The 22,604-nt window shown below is 26.9% G+C and overlaps 1 protein-coding gene across 6 annotated transcripts; it reads left to right on the top strand.

Moving 5' to 3' along the window:
- The first annotated feature begins 842 nt into the window (after nt 1-842).
- LOC122498127 (D-beta-hydroxybutyrate dehydrogenase, mitochondrial) lies at nt 843-21,105 on the top strand. Of its 6 annotated transcripts, XM_043605713.1 has the most exons (7): nt 5,491-5,862; nt 6,125-6,326; nt 18,773-18,999; nt 19,323-19,554; nt 19,805-19,957; nt 20,151-20,346; nt 20,699-21,105. In XM_043605713.1, exons 3-7 carry the CDS (start codon nt 18,793-18,795, stop codon nt 20,853-20,855), a joined length of 945 nt encoding a protein of 314 aa, XP_043461648.1. In that variant the 5' UTR covers nt 5,491-5,862; nt 6,125-6,326; nt 18,773-18,792; the 3' UTR covers nt 20,856-21,105. The 6 variants fall into 6 exon arrangements, with proteins under 6 accessions (XP_043461654.1, XP_043461651.1, XP_043461648.1 ...); XM_043605719.1 differs by lacking the exons at nt 5,491-5,862; nt 6,125-6,326 and adding an exon at nt 843-861; XM_043605716.1 differs by lacking the exon at nt 6,125-6,326 and having other exon boundaries at nt 5,489-5,862.
- The last annotated feature ends 1,499 nt before the right edge of the window (nt 21,106-22,604 follow it).

The raw sequence follows: 22,604 nt of genomic DNA, 5'->3' as shown, positions 1-22,604 counted from the left end.
TGTAGTTTCTGTGTTAGGGAAGAAGCATTAAAGATAACAACTTTCTTTTGAGTTGAGTGTTTCAGATACATGAATGATAATAAAACCTATCTTTTCTTATTTACTTATAATATTAAAATATTTTTACAATGTTTATTAATACTATTTAAATTTATAATATCTTTTCAATTTTATTATTACATTTGTCTATAGTGTTTTCTTACATTGTTCGCATGAAGCAATTTATATTTTCATAAAATGTATTTGCATTTCTATTATTATTATTGTTACGGTATTTTATATCAGGTAAGCGGACACGAAAAATTATAAATAAGGACAATCTAAACAAGTGCTATAAATATCGGAAAATATTATAAACATGTACAATATACGTCACAAGCGATTCTTAAGTTAGTCTTAATCATATCTCAAAAATGTTCCAAGGATAGCATAAAAATTTCTAAGATACGTCCTGAACACGTTACAAACATATCTCTAGAAACGTATTAAAAAATTCTAAAAATGTCCCAAGTATGTCATACAAACATTCTGGAGACATTTTAAGGAGGTGTGCCTTAATTGCGTGCGGAAATCCAGGTATGACTCTTTTTTATTGAATTGCGTCCCATTGGCTGTATATAGGGGCGATTGAATTCCATGCTAATCGGTTTTTGTCTAGGAGCTGATAATCACTGATAAACTAATCTCACCATATCTTCCTCTTTTCGAAATGTAAGCATCAAAATAAATTATTCGTATCAAAATCAGTTGGCATTCAACGCGCGTGTGTTTAATTATGTAGTTCTGTTTATTGGGTTCATTTTGTTGTGTATCTTGTTCTTATATAATCTGGAGACAGTCAATGTGATGATTAGAGAGAAGGTAAGTCTTTAACTGTTATTGAATGCTTCAAGCTTTCTTTTGAAAAAATATTTAAAAATGATGTACAACGATGGTCTTTTGTTAAAAAAATGTAAGGTATGTATTAAAGTAAATTCAGTGAGTAAATTCTTTGTAGACAAGAATTTTCTTTTCTTTAAAACGAAAAGCTGTTGATGATCCATCAGATCGTCCATCAAAAAATTTACGGCATAAAAGTACAAATTCACTTTAATTCATCCCTTATTATTGGGATCCCATGTCCCAGTGCCTACAAGGTAAATGCGTCCTCACCCAGTGGTCATAATTCTAATAAATCGTTTCTTGCTTTTAAAATTAAAATTTAAGTTAAAGTAAAATATGTAAGTTTTATAAAACGACAACTAAATGATTTATGTAATATGTTAAAAACTGAGATTGAAAATGTCACCCTTGAATTTTTTTTTAAATGTAAAAATAGAATTATATATAGAAATCGGAAAATTTTCTAACAACAAACTCTATAAAAAAATACAATTGGTTAAAAGAAAAATATTATGTTCAAAACAGCACAAAAAATGTTAACAGTAAATGGTTTAAAAATATTTCTAGTAAAGATATTTCGAATGATGCGTCCAATACTTTTTAAGCTTGGGCGAAAATTTTTATAGTGATGTTAAAAATAAGGATTCTTTCGTGGAGAATGCGGTTTCGATGATTGAAGAGAAAATTGTTTTGATTCCCGAAGAGAATAGAACAGTTTTTATAGATCCGATGTGACAAATAAATTAAATAACTTTTTAAATATTAAATTGAAAAGAATTTAAGTTTCAGGTATTGAACAAGTAGGTAAGAAAACTAATAAATTTCAAAAGAATAATAAATTGTAACATAATAGTTCAAAAGCAGATAAAGAGAGTGTTACTGTTTGCTTGGATAAGAATGAAAACATTGATAAAAGTGTATGTTGTTATTAAATTATACAACTACCTATCAAAAATTAAGGAAAGATCTTACAAATAGCATCCAAAGGAATATGAACAACTTGATTGGGGATCTTTTACTTAAGGGATATATAAATTGCCAAACATTAAAATCCCTTAAGAGCTATAATTCGGTTGCAACCAAGTTCTACGGGTTGCCTAAGATACATAAGAAAGGCGTACCCATGCGACCAGTAATATCATATTGTGACTCTTCATTGTCATCCTTATCCAAGTTTATCAGCATTCTAATACAAAAAGTAATTGGAAATACAAATGCTTACGTAAATATATAGTTTGGATTTTGTAGAAAAGATTAAGGATTATCATGATCCTGATAATTATCGTCTTATTTCTCTTGACGTCAAATCATTATTTACGAATATCCTTAAGGATAATTTTTGCATTGATAATTCCTATTGTGTTTTTCAGGGAGAATTTTGTAAATGAATTTTTGTGATTCCAGTTTACTATCGAGGAAGTGTGGAATAATTTGATTGCATTTTTGGACGTAAAAATTTATAGAGAAAACCATAGACGAATTGTTACAGAAAATCAACTTTTTAGGACGATATGTCAACTTTAATTCAGAAATTTGCGTAAAGGATAAAATTTCGATCGATCGATAAAATTTCGAACAGATACAAAGTCACCCTTCTGGACACGGAAATGTCTTTTTTCTAGAAACGTTCCTAAAACGTTTCTAAAACAAAGACGTTTATGTCCTCAGATGGACTTAATAACATTTATAGAAATTTAATTTTAAATACTAATAAGTTATAAATTTATAAGCATTTCTACATTATTTTATTAAAAAAAAAAATTATGCGAAAATGATGTTTTGAATCTTCTCATGAGAGTGTAACGCACTCTTTTGTTCCCTGTTTAAAGGTTGCATGAATAAAGTCTGTTTTATCGACCTAACACACTCTACTAATTCGTAACTGTAAAAAGTTTGCAAATCTTCATATATAGTTTTGTTGATATAAAATTAATTTGTTAAAAAATATTTACCAATAAACAATGACACGCGTTTAAGAATGGAATGCATTTAATAAAAATACCGGGGCGATCTGTGCTCAGTGTGTACTTTAAGGGTTAAAGCTCTGAAGAAGCTCTGCCTCGCGGAGAGAAAGCTCAGAATTTTTATATATAATTTTCATGAGCAGACGAATAAAAAAGGGGAAAATATAAATCTTGGACTAATTGTGAATTAATACTGATCAACAACTTTTACATCTTATTATTTAATATCCTAAAAATGTTCTAAAATGTCCAAGTTAACTTTTCATGTTCTTGGGGTATGAAAAATACGACGACAAGCGGCCCATAGGACGTTCTATGTCTGATCCAAAGACGTCTTTAAAATTTCTCTAGAATGTTCATAAGATATCCATGGACATATTTTAGGAGAAAATAAGAACATGTTTGTTAGGGCATGTTTGAGACGAACTTAGAGGACACTTTGGGGACGTATTGTGGACATATTTGAAAGATTTTTGGAACATGTTTAGAACGTCTTTTAGACATACTTAGGACATGTTTAGGATATTCTTGAGACATATTTAGAACATGTTTAGCACATGTTTAGAATATTGGCAGATTTTTTTCATGTTTTTAAAAATAAATGTGCAATAGAAGATCAGAAATATAATTTTAATATGATGACATACAAATTTCAATATGATGCCCTAAAATGTTCTCAGCCTGTCCTGAGAATGTCGAAAATATGGCCTAAAAATGTCCTTAGAGTGTCCTGAGAATGTCCTCAATGTGTCCTGAAAATGTCCCAAACATGTCCTCAAAATGTTATTAAAATTTCCTGAGAATGTCCCAAATACTTCCTGAAAATATCTATGTGGTATATTTGGACGTCTTCAGAACTAACTAAAAAAAAATTTGGTTTTATAGGGCTAGTATTGTTGGAAAATTTGTCAAGCATACCCACCTTTTTGTATTTAACAATTGCAACTCAGTCAAATTGTTTAGTAAATCTTCTTAAAATCTTTAAATGACGCCAGCCTTGTATGGTGGGTTGTCAAGATATAGGAGTTCCAACATTTATTTTCTACCATGCGAGCTAATATTCTAGATTATAATATACAATAAAAGTCAATAATTTGAATTATTTAGTTAAATCAAAAAAAAAAAAAAATTCAGCATTGAAAATCAAGAAAATAGAATTAATTTTGATATATCATATATAAAATAATAATAAAATTTGTGTACCATAATTAAATTTTAAACTGATGCGGTTAACGAATTTCCAATGAAACAGGTCTTCTCGATATTCCCAAATGGTTTTAGACTTTTCTCCCAAATTATTCACAAAATAAAGAAAAAAATAATTAATGAAAACTTTCTTCCCGCAATGATTTCACAAAAAGAATGAATGAAATATGGCGTTGTTTGTTTATCACCTAGGAAATTCGTTGTCAACGTAAAAACAAATGCATTATAAACTGTACAATTTCGGTAAATGTTTTTAAAACATACTATTCCGAGAAAAAAAGTTTTTTTTGCTTTTTTTCCAAGTTTGTCATCACTACTGCTAGACATAAAATAAGGTTATGCATTTTTAAAAAGAGGTTTCTTTCTTTCTTAAGAATACTCTTGTTCATCTTATCAATGTATTAATTCAAAATTTCTAATTTAAATTAATTGCTTGTTAATCATTAGAAATTCTTTAGTGCAACGATTTTATAGATCTTCATCGAAATGGTATGTTTTATAACAAACTTTTGAAATGGTATAGTTTATAACAAATTCTTGAAATGGTACAGTTTTCCACCTTTGAAATTGTATAGTTTATAACGAATTCTTGAAATGGTACAGTTTTCCACCAAGCCGACGATTTATTGTTTATTTTATTTAGGTAAGAAACATTTTGACAACAGAACAATTATATAGAAAACAAAAAAATGGCGTCACCGCGTCGTGTCAAGTCAAATGTTTGAAACTTTGTAAATTTTACAACGTCACAAAATAGGTACGACGTACGTATATAAAATATTTTTTTTATATTTTATTTAATTTTAAATTTAAATGAATATTACCATGCAATATTGGCAGAATATTCTCAAATGTTGTGCAAAACAGGTTTTAGATTAGAGTTTATCGGTCTGAAATACATAAATATGAAAGGATACAACGCTGTCCGCACTGTACAAAAACCAGCAATGGCGCTGCGTTCGTGAAAGTTTTCTTCTGCTGAGGAATATCAGTTCTCCTGTCCACTCAGATTGCGCTGTTTTAACTTGAGGAAAATGCATTTGCTTTCCCCAAATAGGAGAACTGCGCTTGCCCCTCGAGAATTAGCAGCCTACTTTCACATCAAGTCACACAGCCGATTCGCATTTAACTGAACTGCTCGACCGGTAGTTAAATCAGTTCTTTTTCTCTTCGTGTGGTCCCTGAACACAGACACCTGTTTATTGGGTCTACGCACTCAAGTGTTATTGAATATTATTTCTTCAAATAAACTTTACAATAAAAATTAGCAATTTTGACAAAATTCGAAGTAGATGAATTTATTTAATATAGAATATTTTATTTAGAGTAATAAAACGTAATTATAATAAAATTCTAAAAAAAAAGTCGTTAAAGAACAGAATGGCAAAAGATTGCATAAAATTATTGCCGACGAGTCATAATAAACATTTTTCTCCAGCATATATTACAATTGAATCATGCAAAATGAAGAATAACAATGTACTATGTTTTTCTCTATTATTGAGTGTAGTTGGAATTCCATGAGCGTCTGCTAGGATCCTTCTCGAAAGCATTTGCTTATAAATCGGATATGCACAATCACGTTTGAGAACCACACGCCTGACGAACTAAACGTGAATGTGGTTGATACTTGAAGGCGAAGATGCCTTTGCCATTCTATCGAGAGGCACGACTGTAAACCGTTCCTCGTGTACATTCCAAGCGGGAATTCTCTAAAGCCAGTTTTGTATGGACATAGCCAGTGGACGCGCGCACTTTCAAGTTCTACAGCATGTCTTTCTCGTGCTCTCTTTCTCACATACATACCTGCGTTAGTTGAATTTACACTTTATCAATATTTTTCTTCGTTAATTTCGTCTAAACTTTTGGCAAAATAAAAATATTCTTTAAATAAAAATTAACTTCAAAAGGAATAAATTATTAATTCTACTTATTACTATTTGTCCTGATTAAAAACATTTGTTATTGTTGATATTATTTTTATTATTAACTAATTATTTATTATTATTAAACATATAATTAGAGAGTTGTATTTTTTAATTAATAAAATATGTTTTTTTCATTTGATTTAGAAAAAAGTATCGAGTTGAATTTATGTAATGCTATTTAATGGGATATGCAGTAGGAGTATTTACATTCCTAAGGTGCGGCAGTGAAAAAAAAGTTAAAAGTGTAGAAATTTCTAAATAATTTGAAAAGTGATTTTTTCCTAAATCTCACGGATTAATATACACAATTTTGAAAGGATAAATTATTGCTCTTCTTTATAACCTTGTAAGTAAGGATTTCGGGAAAATTGCAAAGAGTACGAAACTAATATACTTACAATAATAATATTATTAATAATTATAAGGTTTAATGATAATAATATAATAATAATAATATAATAATAATATAATAATAATATAATAATAATATAATAAAAATAATAATATAACAACAATAATATAATAATGTAGCTAACATAACTAATTCATGTAACTAGTACGAAAATACTTCTTTCTATATTATACCCAAGTTATGTAACTTTATTTTCATTATTTATATATTTCAACTAATTTTTCCTTCCTTATTGCTTTTTATTTTAAATTTGTGACATGTAATCAATTTGTTAATAAATAAAAATCCATTCTTGAATTTGTTTATTTAAATTTAGTATAAAAAAACAAAATTCAAATACCTTTTTTTAAAAAATTGAGTACAGTTATACTTTCAAATAATAGATTTCGAATCATAGCAATTAATTCAATCGTTGAATATTTAAATATGATAAAGCTCTTTGAGAATTTCTATTTTTGTAGATTTATATTTTCTTCTTTTCAATATGGGAGAAAAGAATTTATGGTCATCGATAATGAAATAATGTTTTTGTATAATTAACTTATTAAATTATGATGATTTTGTGAATTTTCAAAATGTTCATCATCATAAAATGTAATTAACACACATTTATCACACTAAATGATAAGATAAAATATATTATTCAATTTATATTTAATAATCTTTTTAAATTTTCATGTAATATAATGTACATAATATGAAATTTGAAGCATAATTATTATTTTGTATATTGCAATAATTTTATTTACGGAACTTGTTGCGTGTTTTTTTTCAATATTGACAGTAAATTTCAGCAATATTTTTTCACGCTATTTATTTCAAAATCGTAAAAGTGCACATTCCTTTCTTTATAAATAAGCACGCAATATATTTCGCGTTTTAAAGAGAAAATTAATGATTTACTTTCTGAAAATAAATAATACAAATAAAGCGCATGATAGACGTATTATTTTGTCAAGAAAAAAATATTTTTAGTACATACAGCAGTGGAATAAAAATGCGGAATGTTCCCATTTATTTATGTGAAAGTACTATACATATTTTAAGCAGTGGAAAAAGTTGATAACGGTCCCGGTCAATATATTGGTCGGAAAAAGACGAATAAATTTCAGACTAAATCGTAGGATTTGTTGACAATTACTTTAACAAAAAATGGTACTTTGCTAAAGTGATTGTTTGCATATTATCTCTGTAAAATGTGCAAAAAAATTGTTCGATTTTGGTTTCTTGCATATATTATTTTAAATATTTTGCAATTTACTTTTTAAATATTTTACTTGAGTTCTTTGGGGTCGCTGTAAACAAGGAGGTCACAGTATTAAAATTCAAAATGGCGGATCTAATATGGCCTACAATTAACCGGTGCATTTCTCAAAGTTGATCACTTATGTAATTAATGTAGTACTTTTTTAAAAAAAAACATTATATTATATATTCATTTTAACGGTGATTTGTAGTTTCAGTATTAAAATTAAAAAAAACAGTAAGACAAGCAATAAATTTTAATTATTTTACTGTATTATGTACATGGGCAAACTTCATATTTTTCAAAGGACATTCTTGAAATTAATTTTATTAGCTTTAGAATAATAGATAAAACAAATGAAAAAAAATTTTGCGTCACTCACTTTTACGCATATTGTTAGTTTATATTCGTAACGTAACGTTATCCGTCAGAAATAAAATTAGCTCTATAATAATAAATTTTCATTAAAAAGAATAAAATGTTTTATTTGTGGACTAATTTTTAGAACCTGCTAGAAAAAATTCGAGAAAAGTTAAAATAAAGTAAATAAGTAAATAATTAAAGCAGGAAAGATGATTAGGAAAAAGAGTTTTTAAACTTTCTATTAAAATTTTTTAAAAACAAAAATCAAATTTGTAATTGAAAGCACAAAAAACATGTAAATAATAATTTATTATTAAAATCTTTTATAAATAAATAGATATTTATCAATTTTTTCAGGGTTGACACAAAAAATTAATTTTGTTTTTCCCTGATTTCCAGACAAAATTTTGACTTTTTCCTTGACCCTAAAGAATATTCTGATTCACTCCTATACATTATTAGATACTCAAAAAAATGTACTATTACATTTAACGAAATTTCGATTATTCGGAAATTCTTGAATTAAATATAGAAAATAAAAACTTCAAATAATTTCAAAAATTAATTCAATTAAACTTTTTCAAAAAAATTAATTCTACAGAATTAATAGTTAAAAGTGTGAAAAATTCAGATTTTCAAAGACTCTAATTTAAAACTTTTTCAAAACTCAATTATTTCTAAAAAGTCATACTATAATGCTTTTAATAATCAATTATTAAAAATTTTATCTAAAATTAATTTTTAAATCAATTTTTATTGTAAAATTCTACGTAAATTTAATTATTTAAGCAGATAAATAAGTAATTTTTTGATTACTTATTTATATTGAATTCTCATAAAGAATTTTATCAACAAATTTTTAAATAATTGAATTCTTTCGACGAATTTTAAAAAAATTTGTTAGAATAATTACATTATTCGAGGAATTCTATTAAAATTGTATTAAAAATAATTGAAATTCTGCTATGAGTTTTATTATTTATGAAAATAATTGAATTCTTGCAAAGAATTTTATTATTAACTTTAAAAAAAATAATTCAATTCCTGTAATAAACTCGCAGAAATTGTATTATTTTCAAACATTTTAATAAAATTCTTAGCATAAATGTAAAATAACAAAATTCTTCTCAGATCTTTAATTATTTTCAAAGATTTGAATAAAATTTTTCGTAAGAATTTAAATATTTTCGTTAAATAATAAAAATCTTTGTAGAAATTTAATTATTTGGAAAATCTTAATAAAATTCTTCACAAGAATTGAATTATTTTTATAAATATCAAAAATTTCACAGAAATGTAAACATTTTCAAAAGTTTTGATAAAAATTTTTTTCGCAGGAATTCAATTATTTTTTTATAAATATCAAAAATTTCACAGAAATTTAAACATTTTCAAAAGTTTTGATAAAACTTTTTTTCGCAGGAATTCAATTATTTTTAATGCAATTTTTAAAAAAAATTTCTCGATAAGATTAATTTATTTTTAAAATTTCAATGAAATTTCTTTGAAAGAATTAATTTATTTTTAAGAATTTTGATGCAATTCTTTATAAGAATTAAATAATTTTCAATATAATTTGAATTGAATTTCATGAAAGAATTAAAAAATTTTGAAATAATTGAAAATAATTGAATTTTTGGGAAGAATTTGAGAAAAAAGTTTTTGAATAATACTGAATTCTGATGAAAAATTATATTATTTGTCAAAATAATTGACTTCTTGCATAATGAATTTTATATTACTTAAAATTTTACATAAATTTATGATAATAACAATTAAAAGTCAGTTTTTGGATCGCGTAATATAATTTGTGTTTTGAGGTTTAGAAGAAAAACCTAAAAACACAAATAACAATTAAAGTCTTTCGTGGAATTTAATTAAAATTGCATTTTTATAAAGAATTTTATTTAAACTTTTAAAAATAATTTAAATCTTTAGAGAAGTTTTATTGAAATTGTTTTCAGAATTTAATAACATTTTTGGGAAGAATTTTATTATTTATGAAAATAATGGAATTAATTGCAAAGAAATTTATAAAATATATATTTGTATAAATAATTGAATTCTTTTGGAATTTTTATTATTTATGAAAATAATTAAATGTTTTGCGTAGAATTTTATAAAAATTTTGTTTGAATAATTTAATAATTCATTTATTTATGAAAATTATAAATGCAACTTTTTTAAAATTCAATTAATAGTTTATGAGACAAACAAGAAAGACACAAAAATTCCGAATTTTCTTATGAATTCTAAAAATTAAATTCTTTTTAGTACTTATATTAAAATTCCCTGATTTATAAACATTTTATTGTCAGTCTTTTTTTCGACCTGCAATTCAAAGTTTTTGAAAACTAAATTTAGATTAAAAATCAGACATAATAAACATAAATAACTAATTTTAAGGAAATTCGTGAGTTTATTAGGTACTTCTTTCTCGTTACTGACTATATGCATAATAATAGAAGCTCATTATTTTTATTACTTTATACACTTTCTATGGACAGTGTAAAAGTTAATGATTCTCCTTCTTTTATATGGTACGGAAAAAATATCATAATAAGTTTAAAATATTTGGAAGCTAAAATCAAGGTGTGCTATTCAAAAATAAGGTTTTTTGAAATGAGTTACATTCAGAATTTTAATCTCTGACGTCATTGTACTCTTTATCAATGTGTGACACACATTCTTTGAAGCTTTCAAATTACTTCTTATTGTATGTATATATATTAAAATGGGTCCTCTTTGTATGGTTTCTTAAACACTAAATTTTAAAAAAGTTATCTTAAGTTGATTGTTAAATATTTAAATCGTAAAAGAATTAAAGAATTTGTCGCGCAGGTCTGAAAGCATATAATTTTTTTTCTAGCTGAGGCACATCATTGTCCCAAGAATTTTTCCGTTGCTTACACTCTCAAATAGTTCTACTGAAAGTAACAAACCATAAAAGAATGTTAAAAATGTTAAAAAATGTTATAATGCTTAAACTGAAAAAATATAGTCAGTGTCACACACAAGTTAATAAGCAAATTTATCGCTTTTATTTAGTCCCATTGTTTTCTAAATAATTATGATAATTATTTGACGCATAGAACATGTAAAACAGACAAAAATTCGTTTAAATGTTGTGTTGCAAAATTATTTGTACAGATTTTAAGGTATCACACGACCAACAATATAAAGTCTAATAGTTCTAGAAAAATGTTTGTGTATTAAATGAATTTTATTATTTAAAAAGAGTTTTTATTATTATTTATATTTATTAGACACAGTCAATGAAATGTGGTTTTTTAATGTTTAATACGATTTCATGCTACTTTCCTAATTTTAAAAGAAAGTAAAAAGGAATATTGAATATATTATGTTTTTAAAAATTATTTTTCAATATTTTTTACAATTTATCTTTGTAGGCAGATATGTGGACAAGTACGATACGTGAAAATCACGTACGTGCATATTTTCATTTATCCCGTACGATAATGTCTGTCGAATGGATTTTCTAAATTAACGTACGCCTGGATTTCATGTAAAACATTTGGATGTTATATATTTTTATTTATAAATTATATAACAAGTAAATGTTTTATTATTTTTTACTATTTGCTACTATATGGATACTTTTTGTTAGATTTGTACTACTAAAAGATCAATTTTTTTCAAAATTAGCACTACTTTAAATTTAAACCTGCTAATAGGTAAAATATAAAAAATTATTGTTTATTTTCTTAAAAATAATCATAAATTCAGGAATTTATGATAGATATTCACACTGAAAAAAATTCGGTCGAAATCTTTAACTACTATTACCTAGTTGAGTTGAAAGTTGTCAAATTAATTACTTTTTTAGTTTTACTAACAATTTTTGTGTAGTTGATTTTACTACTTTGAATATAGTTGAAGAATAATAGTTTATATAACTAAAAAAAGTAGTTAAATTGCAAAAACAACTACAAAATCTAATTACATCAACTAAATTCTTAGTTCTTTTTACTACTTTCGGTAGTAAATATAAATTTTTAAATTCAGTTGAGGACCTATTGAATCACTCAGGGTAGTTAAAAAGTAGTCAAATCTACTAGTTTTTTTTTTGAGTGCAGGAATTTATATAGAACCTTGTATTGTTTCGTTAATATATAAAAAGGGTTGTTAACTGAATTTAACTTTATTAATTATTTATCTAAAATTTTAAACTATTAAAGTTTTAACTATGTATATATTAATAAAAGGCTACAAATATTAAAATTAGAACACTTAAATTAAATTACAAGTTACTTTGTTTTCTTTTACATTTTTTATCACCTTTTTAAAAAAATTATTCCTATTTTTCATTCTATAGAGGATAAAAAATATATTTTCATATGATTCCTGCGCAAAATTATTTTTTAGTGAGAATCTATTTGCTCAGTATGTATTAATAATGATAATAATTTTTTTAAATGCTACCTTGTACAAAAATTATTAAATATTATTATATATTATCTAATAATAAATATTATTTAGTAGTTACGTAACCGCTTATATGGGACAAATAATCACTGAATAACATGACCTTAAGCGATGTTTTTTCTTCATTTGCTAATTCATAGAGGAAGCACATTAGTGAAAATTTTCTATTGTTGTTTTTGCACAATTTCAATGACATCTTACCATGAAGGTTGTAACCTTAAAGCATTTTTAATAAATTAATTTATTCAGAATGCACTTTTTGACTTCATAAACATAAAAAATTTAGGAAAATCATATACATTAAAAATAATATGACAATGAAATGAAAATAGTATCAATAAGTGCAACTCAATTTAAAATTTTTAGTTATTTCATGGTGAACAATGATAAAAATTATCAAAGAATTAAAAATACAGATTAAAAGTAATTAAAAGAACTAGGAATTGAGTATATACTTTAAGTTACAATTTATATATGTAAATTTTGTATTTTCAAATTTTTAATCATGGCATGACTTTAATTTTTCAAGTGGCCGTAGGTAAGCACAGTTGAGAGCTACCAGTTACTACAACTTTAAAAAAAGTATTATTATTTACTAATTAAGAATTTTTAACTGTTTCAAAATGTTAAAAAAAAATATTTTTAATTTTAGTTGAAACAGTTATGTATATAAAGATGCTTTATTTAAAGTATTATAAAATTTTATTATTAAAGTTTAAATTATTGTTCTTCCCAGTAATTGGAATTTGCATGTGCTTTAATAACTGCACGCAACATAACTTTTAAATGCACTATATTTTTGTAGCAGTAATTGACACACGCAACAACAGACTCAAGCGGAATAGTAACAGAAACTTTTGATATTCTTCATTGTTTAAATTTCGTTTTGACAATTTACTTTTATGTGGCTTTTAATTTATGTAAAATTTTTTAAATAACTCGAATTACTAGTTTAATAAGTCGAAAGTTCAGTTTCTTTTTAAAAAAACATGTTTTTTCTATTCAAAGGGCAACTTAGCTGCAGTTTCATAATTATTGGTATGCTTACTGCCTATATTATAAATTTAATCTTTTTAAAAAACTTTATCGAAAAAATTTATATTTTAAAGTATCTATAAAAAATTTTGTTAATGGAAATTTGAAATTAATATTTAAAATTAAAAAACTTTATCAGCTGAAGTTAATAAATGACATGAATGTTTGCTGATTAATATGCCTACTAAAAATAAATATTGTTTCTACAAATTTATTTTAATCAATGAATTTTTTATTAGACATATTTTTGATCCGTTAATCTGTTAATATTGTTTTAATTTTCATTGCTTACTGATGTAATTTATGTAGATTTGAGCTTAATGAAACAAAACTTGATTTTTAAAACATATAAAACATAAACGCTACAAATTTTATTAAAATAAAACTTTTTTCTTATTATTTATATTTTATTTTTCGCGTTAAAATATTTTCGAAGCATCCTCTAAGCAAACATTATGAATTTGTAATTATTTTTTACTATTAGATGGAAAACATTTTATAAATGAAATAACACCGAACATATATTGTATTTTGTCAAATGTAATTTTTATTTACTTATGACAACTTCAATTTAATTTGCCGTTCAATTATAATTTTTTATATTGAACCTGGAAAATAGAATTGTCTTGCATTGGAAAATTTGAAATAATTATTTTGTATACATGCAACTTTACTTGGAATTATGTTGCACGCAACTTCGAGTTAGAAATTGTCTTGCTCTAAATGTCGAAAATGAATTATCTTACACAATTATTTTACTGAAATTCATATTGCACTTTCTTTTCATTAAAAATTAGTTGAAATTGACGTTTACAAAGATTTAATGATCAGGGAATTAGACTTAATTTTACCTTACATATACTTGTAGACTTTAAACATTTTTCATTGTACTTTTTGATAGCTTTTTTAAAAAGGTTTCTTTCTACCAGCATCATGTTTTTAAAATAAATTTTACTACTTCCAGGGACTTCGGAATGACCATATCTTGCTCAAGTGTTTTTCTGTTTTATATATTAAAATCTTCTAAATTTAATTTTAAATAAAGCTTATGAATTTGTGTTCTTTTATTCTTTATCCCTACTATATGCAATATGCTGTTGATCAAAAATGTTATAATGATTATTAGATCCACAATCTCTCGACAGAATTCTTCTTATCTAAAAGATATGTTATTTCCTTTACAAAATAAAGTACATTAGTATATCGCTATTATATTTGAACCCAAGAATTGGCATCAAATCTGCATTTGCAGCAAGAGATTTAAAATCCACCGATACACCATTTATGGCAAGATATTGATCATCCATGTATGTATTCATTTACAACCGATTGGGCATCCATTGATTTACCATTTATAGCAAGATTATTCGCTAATTCAGCATTCACCGGTTCAGCTTCCAGTGACTGAGGCTCCTCTGCGAGAAAACTATTCAAATTCTACAGTGAAAAATGTTTAAAAAAAATTCTTACCAATCCTCTTGCAAAGTTGCATTCTGTAAAGGACGAAGCTACATGAAAACCCAATTCAAATAAGCAAATGCTGCAAATACAAATTTCTATTAACAAAGAAAATTTGTTTAAAAATTATGACCCTGTTCGTAATTGTACACCAACAAAAAATTTTTTTTTAATAAAATACTTCAAATAATTAGTAACGTGAAAGTAAAACAACGGTTAAAAATAACGTCTTACGCAAAATTAGACATTTCTTTTCTGCAATCGGATACTAAGGATATCATATTAACTTTCTAGAGATATACGGAAATTATATCACAGTAAATATTGTGAGATATAAAAAAGCGTTGCAGATTCAATTAACACAAAAAAAGATTAAAAGAATCCATTTTGGTGTTATTTTTCACTATGAATGAAATTTGACTTCAAATGAAAAAAAATGTTTAATTTCCAATCCTACTGAACTTTAAACAATACATGCAAAAAAATCTTCTGCCTGTGAATGAAATAATAAATATTTAATAATTTACACCACGGAGGCAAAAATCTAGTTTAACCTATTGACTGTCAATAAAGGATATAGTTGCAAAAAATAGTGATCAAAAGATCCCATAGGGGCTATATGCGCAAGATAAGAAAAATGAGTTAAAACTTTGTAAATATTATTAAAACTTGTTACTCGAAGGTTTCTACAGTCGCTGATTACAAATTTGATGTAACATTTTCAATACTTGAAATGGGGGATAAATTTCTCAAAATTAATCAATTTCATTGCAACTGCTTACTCGGGAATTTTAAAGGTCACTGTAATTACGAATTTCAAGTCAATTTTTCAAAATTCAAAATTACGGATCCTAGTATCCCGGCAAGAAGAAAGGCAACGAAAGCAGTGAATGAAGAAACGGTATTTAATGGCATTCACAACAATCTTCTCTACAAATATTTATTGTTTTAATTGTCAATATACTAATTAAGACATAATATCCATTCTAAAAACTTCATAACATACTAAAGAATATTAATCAAATGTAAATCTAGATATTATAAAATGTACTTTAACAGATTAAGTGATTTATAAATATAACCTAAACATTAAGTTTGTGACATGTATCACGTGACTTTGCACTTATAACTTTTTCATGCGCCAAACCAACCCATAAATTTTACAACATAGTAACGCTTAAGCTCACTGTCTCATTATCAACTAAAACCAAACCGATAATTTTTATTTATTTGGACACGTACGACTGGACGTTGTAGACTTTCGTATGCACTGCACTAATAAACTACGACACAACAGAAAGGTGAAGTGGCACTAAAATTAGTAAATTTGTAAAAAGGATTAAATAGCACTCATCTTTTAAGCACATCCTACTTGATAAGGTATTAAAAGGGATTGAACTTTGTAGAACCACGAACAGCATTGGTTGGCATTGGCTTTACTCAGCACATCGTTTCTATTATACCATTTAATGGCATTCCCATTTTGCGTAATTGTTAAGGATTAAAAAGCATTAAAGCGGGAACGAGTAATAATATACTGATGTCATTAAATGGGATTGAGGAAAGAAACGGAATTTATTGGCATTCAAAAGCATTTAATTGTCTTTTTTTCTATGCCAATTAATGACTTTTAGTACACCTTACCGCGATATGGGACAAAAAAATTTTAAAACCGTCAAGTAGTACAACCTGAAAGTTCATTCTAGGTGAGTTAGATTTTTGTATTCACTTCATGATTGAACGCATTACGAATAACTTGTAAAGGCTAGGTGAGACTTCGGTCTCGAAGCAGAACCTCAACGTAGTTTCCGGTGGAAGTACACGAGGTCTGCCCTCGCTAATTCCCATTTTTAATGGGTTTTATCGAGGCCAGTTAGATTGTAACTGCTTCTCCGTTTCATTGGACACCTGTCTATGGCACTCTGGATATTGTCTATCTGGTTTAAATACAAGGAATTCCATGCTTCATAGAGGCGTTCTTTCATTCCCCGTTCTTGTCAGTAATTGATAGCTCGCATGCTGAGCCAGAAGCAATTTGTCGTTTCGCTGTGCGAGTTGCAGTATCAGTCGGATGGTGAACCCGCAGAGTCACCAAGGATTAGAAAGGTTCCGTCCCAATACAAGGGGCCACGAGGACTCTTTGACTAGCCACTTTGGTGAGGAGTCGGAGAGTTTCTGTGGATAGATAGAAGGCTCACTTGAGTCGTTGACACTGGCTCAGTGTGTTTCTGCTCCGTTATGTTCCTGGGGGAACCGTGTGGGTGTACATGTATATGAAGGCCCCCACGTTAATCAAAATAGGCGCTGTTCATTTCATGATTGCAATGCTTCCTCAGAGGAATCAAAGTATCACGTGGATATTAAATACTCAAATAGAATGAATACGTTTAATTATAGATTTGTTTATAAATTTCAATAAGTAATTGTTTTTTAGTAACATTTCTTTGTCAAATTTAATGTTTGTTGAATGGGATTTTTTGTCAGAGAGTTTTACAACTCTATAAATCAGATTATAAACTGTATAGCAATTTTTTTAGTCAAAGTGTGTTTAGAGACACAATTATTGATATTTCTGTCAGAAAATGTAGGTTTTATGTACCAGTCAGTAATAAGTTGCCTTTGCTCGTCAATAATAATATAAACATCCAGAAAACTAATACTATTATTATTATTATTTTGAATTTCAAAAGTGAAGTGCAATCTTTCGTCATAACTATTATAAATATTAATCATCTCGACAATTTTATCCATTGGTATGCAAGTGATTATATCATCCACATATCTGTAGAAAAAGGATGGTTTAAATGACAGTCTCAACAAATTTCAAGGCCTTCCACGACAATATCTGCGTAAAGGCCAGAAATTGTTGACCCCGTGGGAGTGCAATACACTTGCTAATAATATATTTATCATTGAATTTAAAGGATATATTGTCAAAGAGAAATTGTCATAAATCAAGTAAATCATCTAGTTAAATATTAAAAGTTTAGGATATTATTCTATAACGTTTGATGATAGAATCACGTACATGTTGTGAACAAAAGATGAAACGTCAAAACTAATCAAAATGTGCGGTTATTTGGAATAGTAAATTGTTCAATTTTTTCAATAAAATCTAAACTTTGATAAAAAGAAATTCGATCAATAAGAAGACATAAAACATAAAAAGACTTATGTCATATTTTATAGTTGCGAAGTTTCGATGGTGTGGTGTGCCATCCTCTTGCGGCTAATTTGTTTAATAAAAACACCAAAATTAATAAATTACAATAAATAATAAATAACACAATTATATAAAAAATTAATAGTACCTGAATTGTATTACAATTTAGATTACATTGCAACTAGTCAAAATTAAAATAAATAAACATAAAAATAAATATATAACACGTAAACGTAAAAAGGACAAGCACGCGACGAATGCTGTCATTTCGATACAACGATCAAGTCAAAATGAAATTAAATATTAGAAAACACCATCTCTGCTAAAATATGGAGTTTAGTGAATTCTTTTTTCAATTTAAAAATCTAAACTATTGCGTATGTGGGGTTTCAGTTTTTTATAGATTTGTCAAGTGGTTCAAATAATTGTTTAGATAAAAAGGCGGTTGGTGAATAGATAGTTGAAACAACAGGTCTTAAAGGATTATCTTTTATATGAATTTTAAGAAGACAAAAAATTTATGAGAGTATTGAACTAATAAGACTGTAAATAGGCCTTAAAACGTATTAAAAAGAATTTTCATATAATCAAATTTCAATTAGCAGAAATTTATTTATTAAAATCTACATATATTCAGAATTAAAAATGATCTCTTTCAATACATTTCAGGTATAAATTAAATTTGTCAAATGGATGTCGAAACTGGTGCGATTGTGACTCTGCAAATTTTAGCAATTTGCTCAATAGTGGCGGCTCTTCTCGCTTATTTGATGCGACAATCGAGAAACACAGATGAAGAATTCGAGATGAGGTGCAAACGACATGTTCTAGTGACCAGTTGCGACACAAGCGTAGGGTTGCAAATTGCTTTGACACTATCAGAGGCAGGTTACAAGGTAACAAAATTAAATACTCTTTTTAAATCAAAAATACTTTTAATTATACCTTTAATTAAGTACAAACATTAATTATTTTATATTATTTTATTTATTTCATTATTTATGTTATTTTCTATTATTGCTTAACTTTATAGCATTAAAAAAGAGTAAAGTAAAAATAGAGAACAATTTTGTCTTTATATACAATTATTCTCTGAAGGAATGTATCCATTTAATGGCAGTCTCAAGTCAACAATGATTGTAGAATGAAATGTAGTGCAGATATATGTATAAAAATTTAAAAGAGCCTATCTATTTTATGTAAACTATGTTTTTTACAGGTTTTTGCTGGTTTGTTGCAACCAGAAGGAAATTCTCATGCAATAAAAATCATTAGAGTTGTTCAATCTCAAAGAGAAAAAGATCAAGACCATTCACGCTTGGAGTGTTCTGTGGGATTGGACGTACGTGCTTCGGGACAAATCGTTCCAGTGGAATTAGATCCAACGCGAGAGGATAGTTTACGTGCCTGTTTGGATGCAGTTAGATCAAAACTTCCGGCTGGTGAAGATGGTAATGGTTTTGTTTTCCAATTTTTCAGAGATAATCATTGGTCCAGGGAAATTAGGATATTTCTAGGATGGCCCTGTGATCACCGTGCATGAACACCCCTGGGATATTCTAGAATACCCTAATTTCCCTGGACATTTACAACGCTTACTAATATTTAAATTAAGGAGTGATTTATCTTTATTACTAATTTAAATAATTATAATATGTACGTAAATATACTGTTTTAGCATAATTTATTTTCTTCTTCCAGGACTCTGGGCAGTGGTACACACGGGAGGATTAGCGTTACCTGGTGTCATAGAAAAACAAGAAAGCTCTGCTTGGGAGTCGATGCTAAGGCACAATCTTGTAGCTGCTTTGCGAGCAGCCCGAGTGTTCATACCATTGCTACGTGCAAAGAGAGGTATTAATACTAAACTAAGATTAAAATAATTAATAATTTAAATTTAATTTTAGTTCTTTAGATTCTATCTTAGTGATTTTGAAAAAAATCAGCATTGTAAATGATGAATAAAAAAATACACTACTGCTGGAAAAATGAATTAAGAAATTCATACATGTTTTTATTTTGAAATAAACAGTTTTTGTTTTTTCAGGTCGCATTATTTTTCTCGGTGATTCGGGTTCAAATAATGGACCTGGATTGGTTGCCTTTAGTGCCTCTAAAAAAGCTGTTGAAGGAGCTGCAGAAGCTTTAAGGAACGAACTTACTTTTTCTGAGATCGACGTTATACTTTTAAAGCCACCTCCAGTAAATCCCCTCACTTTGTATGCGATACCCGTGCTTAAAGCGTAAGATTGTATTTCTTTAATGGCATAAAACTACTTAAAAAACATATATTATTTTTAAAAGATATAACAGTAAAATTATATTCATTCTTTGATTTTATCACTCGGTCGTCTTATTTATAAATAAATCGTTGAGTTTAACAATTCAAAGTCAAATTAGAAATAAATCAAAAATATTCATTTTTACCAATTTGGATGGGAGTGATCGTTAATCTCAACGATTTATTTATAAATATATTAAGAATTTCTGTCAAGTTAAAAGAAAATGTTTCAATTTTCACAAATGTTTTTTAAAGTGTACATTACATAAATTTACATTATTCTAAATTGTTATAAAATGCAAAATTTTTTTTAGGTCAGGAAACGTACGCAGTACTTCATACACGGAGGCTGTTTGGACGGCACCATTGACAGCTTATTCTGTAACAAATTCCTTAACTTTAGCGCTCACATCGCGAAATCCTAAAGTTTCCTACGACATGAATCTTAAACCTCACATTTTTTGTCGATAAGGAACGACTACTTTTGGAACTGATTATAATTTTAAGGAACTGTTAGAAGAAATGAATCAGAAATAATATATAAAAAATTATAATCAAAGTATTAAAACACTTCCTCTATGTAAGACTAATTTAAAAGACGATAGAGTAACAAATGTAAATAACTGTTTTTAAAATTTTTTTACACATTCTATTTATGTTAAAATTAAAAGGTGACTATATGTATATAATGCAAACAGCAGATAGAATAAACTCAAGGTGCTTTCTACGTACATAACAAAACACTAATAACTAAAATTAATAACTTATTTGGATGTAGTGATCCAAGGTTTGTGTTACATATCATCATTTGATTAATTACTTACAGTTTACTTATTACAAAGAAATATATAAGCATATTTTTCTCAAAGACTTTATAATATATTTTTAATAACGATGTTAATATTTTTAAAAACTAATATTTAATCTTGACAATTGAAATAATTAAAAATAAAGTCGATTTTTTTGGAACATGAACATTTTTACTTCAGTGCTCTTTCACCGATACTTTTCCCACAATTTTCCCTAGCATATCACAGAATATCTATCAATTGTGTTAGGAAATATTTATTATTTCCTACGGGTGTCAGATAACCTCTAAATAAAACACAAGGAATATTAGAAAACGATTAAAGAAATATTGTTTATTGAAATTAGACGATGAAATATTATATTTAAGTGAACACTGTCAATTGTAGAGAAAGAATATATATTAATAATAACAATTAGAATGAAATCAAACGCCACTTAGGCCGCGCACACGCTTTTTCGTCGCTCTCGACTTTCTTATCTCACGTCTCCTTATATTCTGCTGTCGTTCGTTGTCGCAGTCGTCTCGCTAGACCTTACACCTTAATCCGCATTCACACTCGTTTACAATCAGTCACACCATTAAGCCTAATTCACATTTAAACTAATATTCTTCGCCTAACAATTGTATATTAAATTTACAAAATTACCGTTAATTATTTTACATCCATGGATATAAAAAAACTGTTCCTCTGCGAAATGCAAAGGGTAAACATTCATTTATAGGGACATTGTTTTAAAATTGGGACCCTTTCCTTAAATTGTGTTTATAAAATTATTCATAAATTATGAAAATGGAAAGAGGAAGTTTCGAAACAGCAATTTTCTGCAACCAGCACGTACATCTCATGCACGTCGGAAATGCATAAATATACAGATATACATATGTACATATTACTCGTATACAACAAACGGGAGAACTGTGCATCACGTAGGTTACACTTTAGCATTAATTAATCCAGATGAGAGGCACGACTATATCAAGCACCTCGACTACACAATTTACACATGTAAAGAATAAGTAATAATACATACGTATATACGTGAACTCAATGGTTAAAGATTCCATACAGTAGAATTTACCAAAATTTACATTAAGCAGATTACCTTAATTCTCTAATGAGGCTTGACTCCTATATACTGAAGCAATCTACCGAGACTTTTACGCTCATTTTTGAAATTTCTGTATTTCATTCGTTTTGTGTGTACCTGAATGTATAGATGTATTCAACAAAAAATAATAAGCCATAAATAAATATCTGAAACTTATTTTAAAATATAATTATTTAAATTTACGTTATTAGAAAAAGGGAATTTTAATAAGTTATATAATTTTGGTCTAGAACTGCTACTTACTTATAAAAACCTTTAAACTGTTTTCAAAAGTCTAATCATAATACTAATAAAAATCTT

Source organism: Leptopilina heterotoma, unplaced genomic scaffold (assembly GCF_015476425.1).
Source record: "Leptopilina heterotoma isolate Lh14 unplaced genomic scaffold, ASM1547642v1 Lhet_142, whole genome shotgun sequence".
Lineage (NCBI taxonomy): Eukaryota > Metazoa > Arthropoda > Insecta > Hymenoptera > Figitidae > Leptopilina > Leptopilina heterotoma.
The sequence above is the reverse complement of the archived record's forward strand: the minus strand, read 5'-3'. Positions and strand labels throughout refer to the sequence as shown.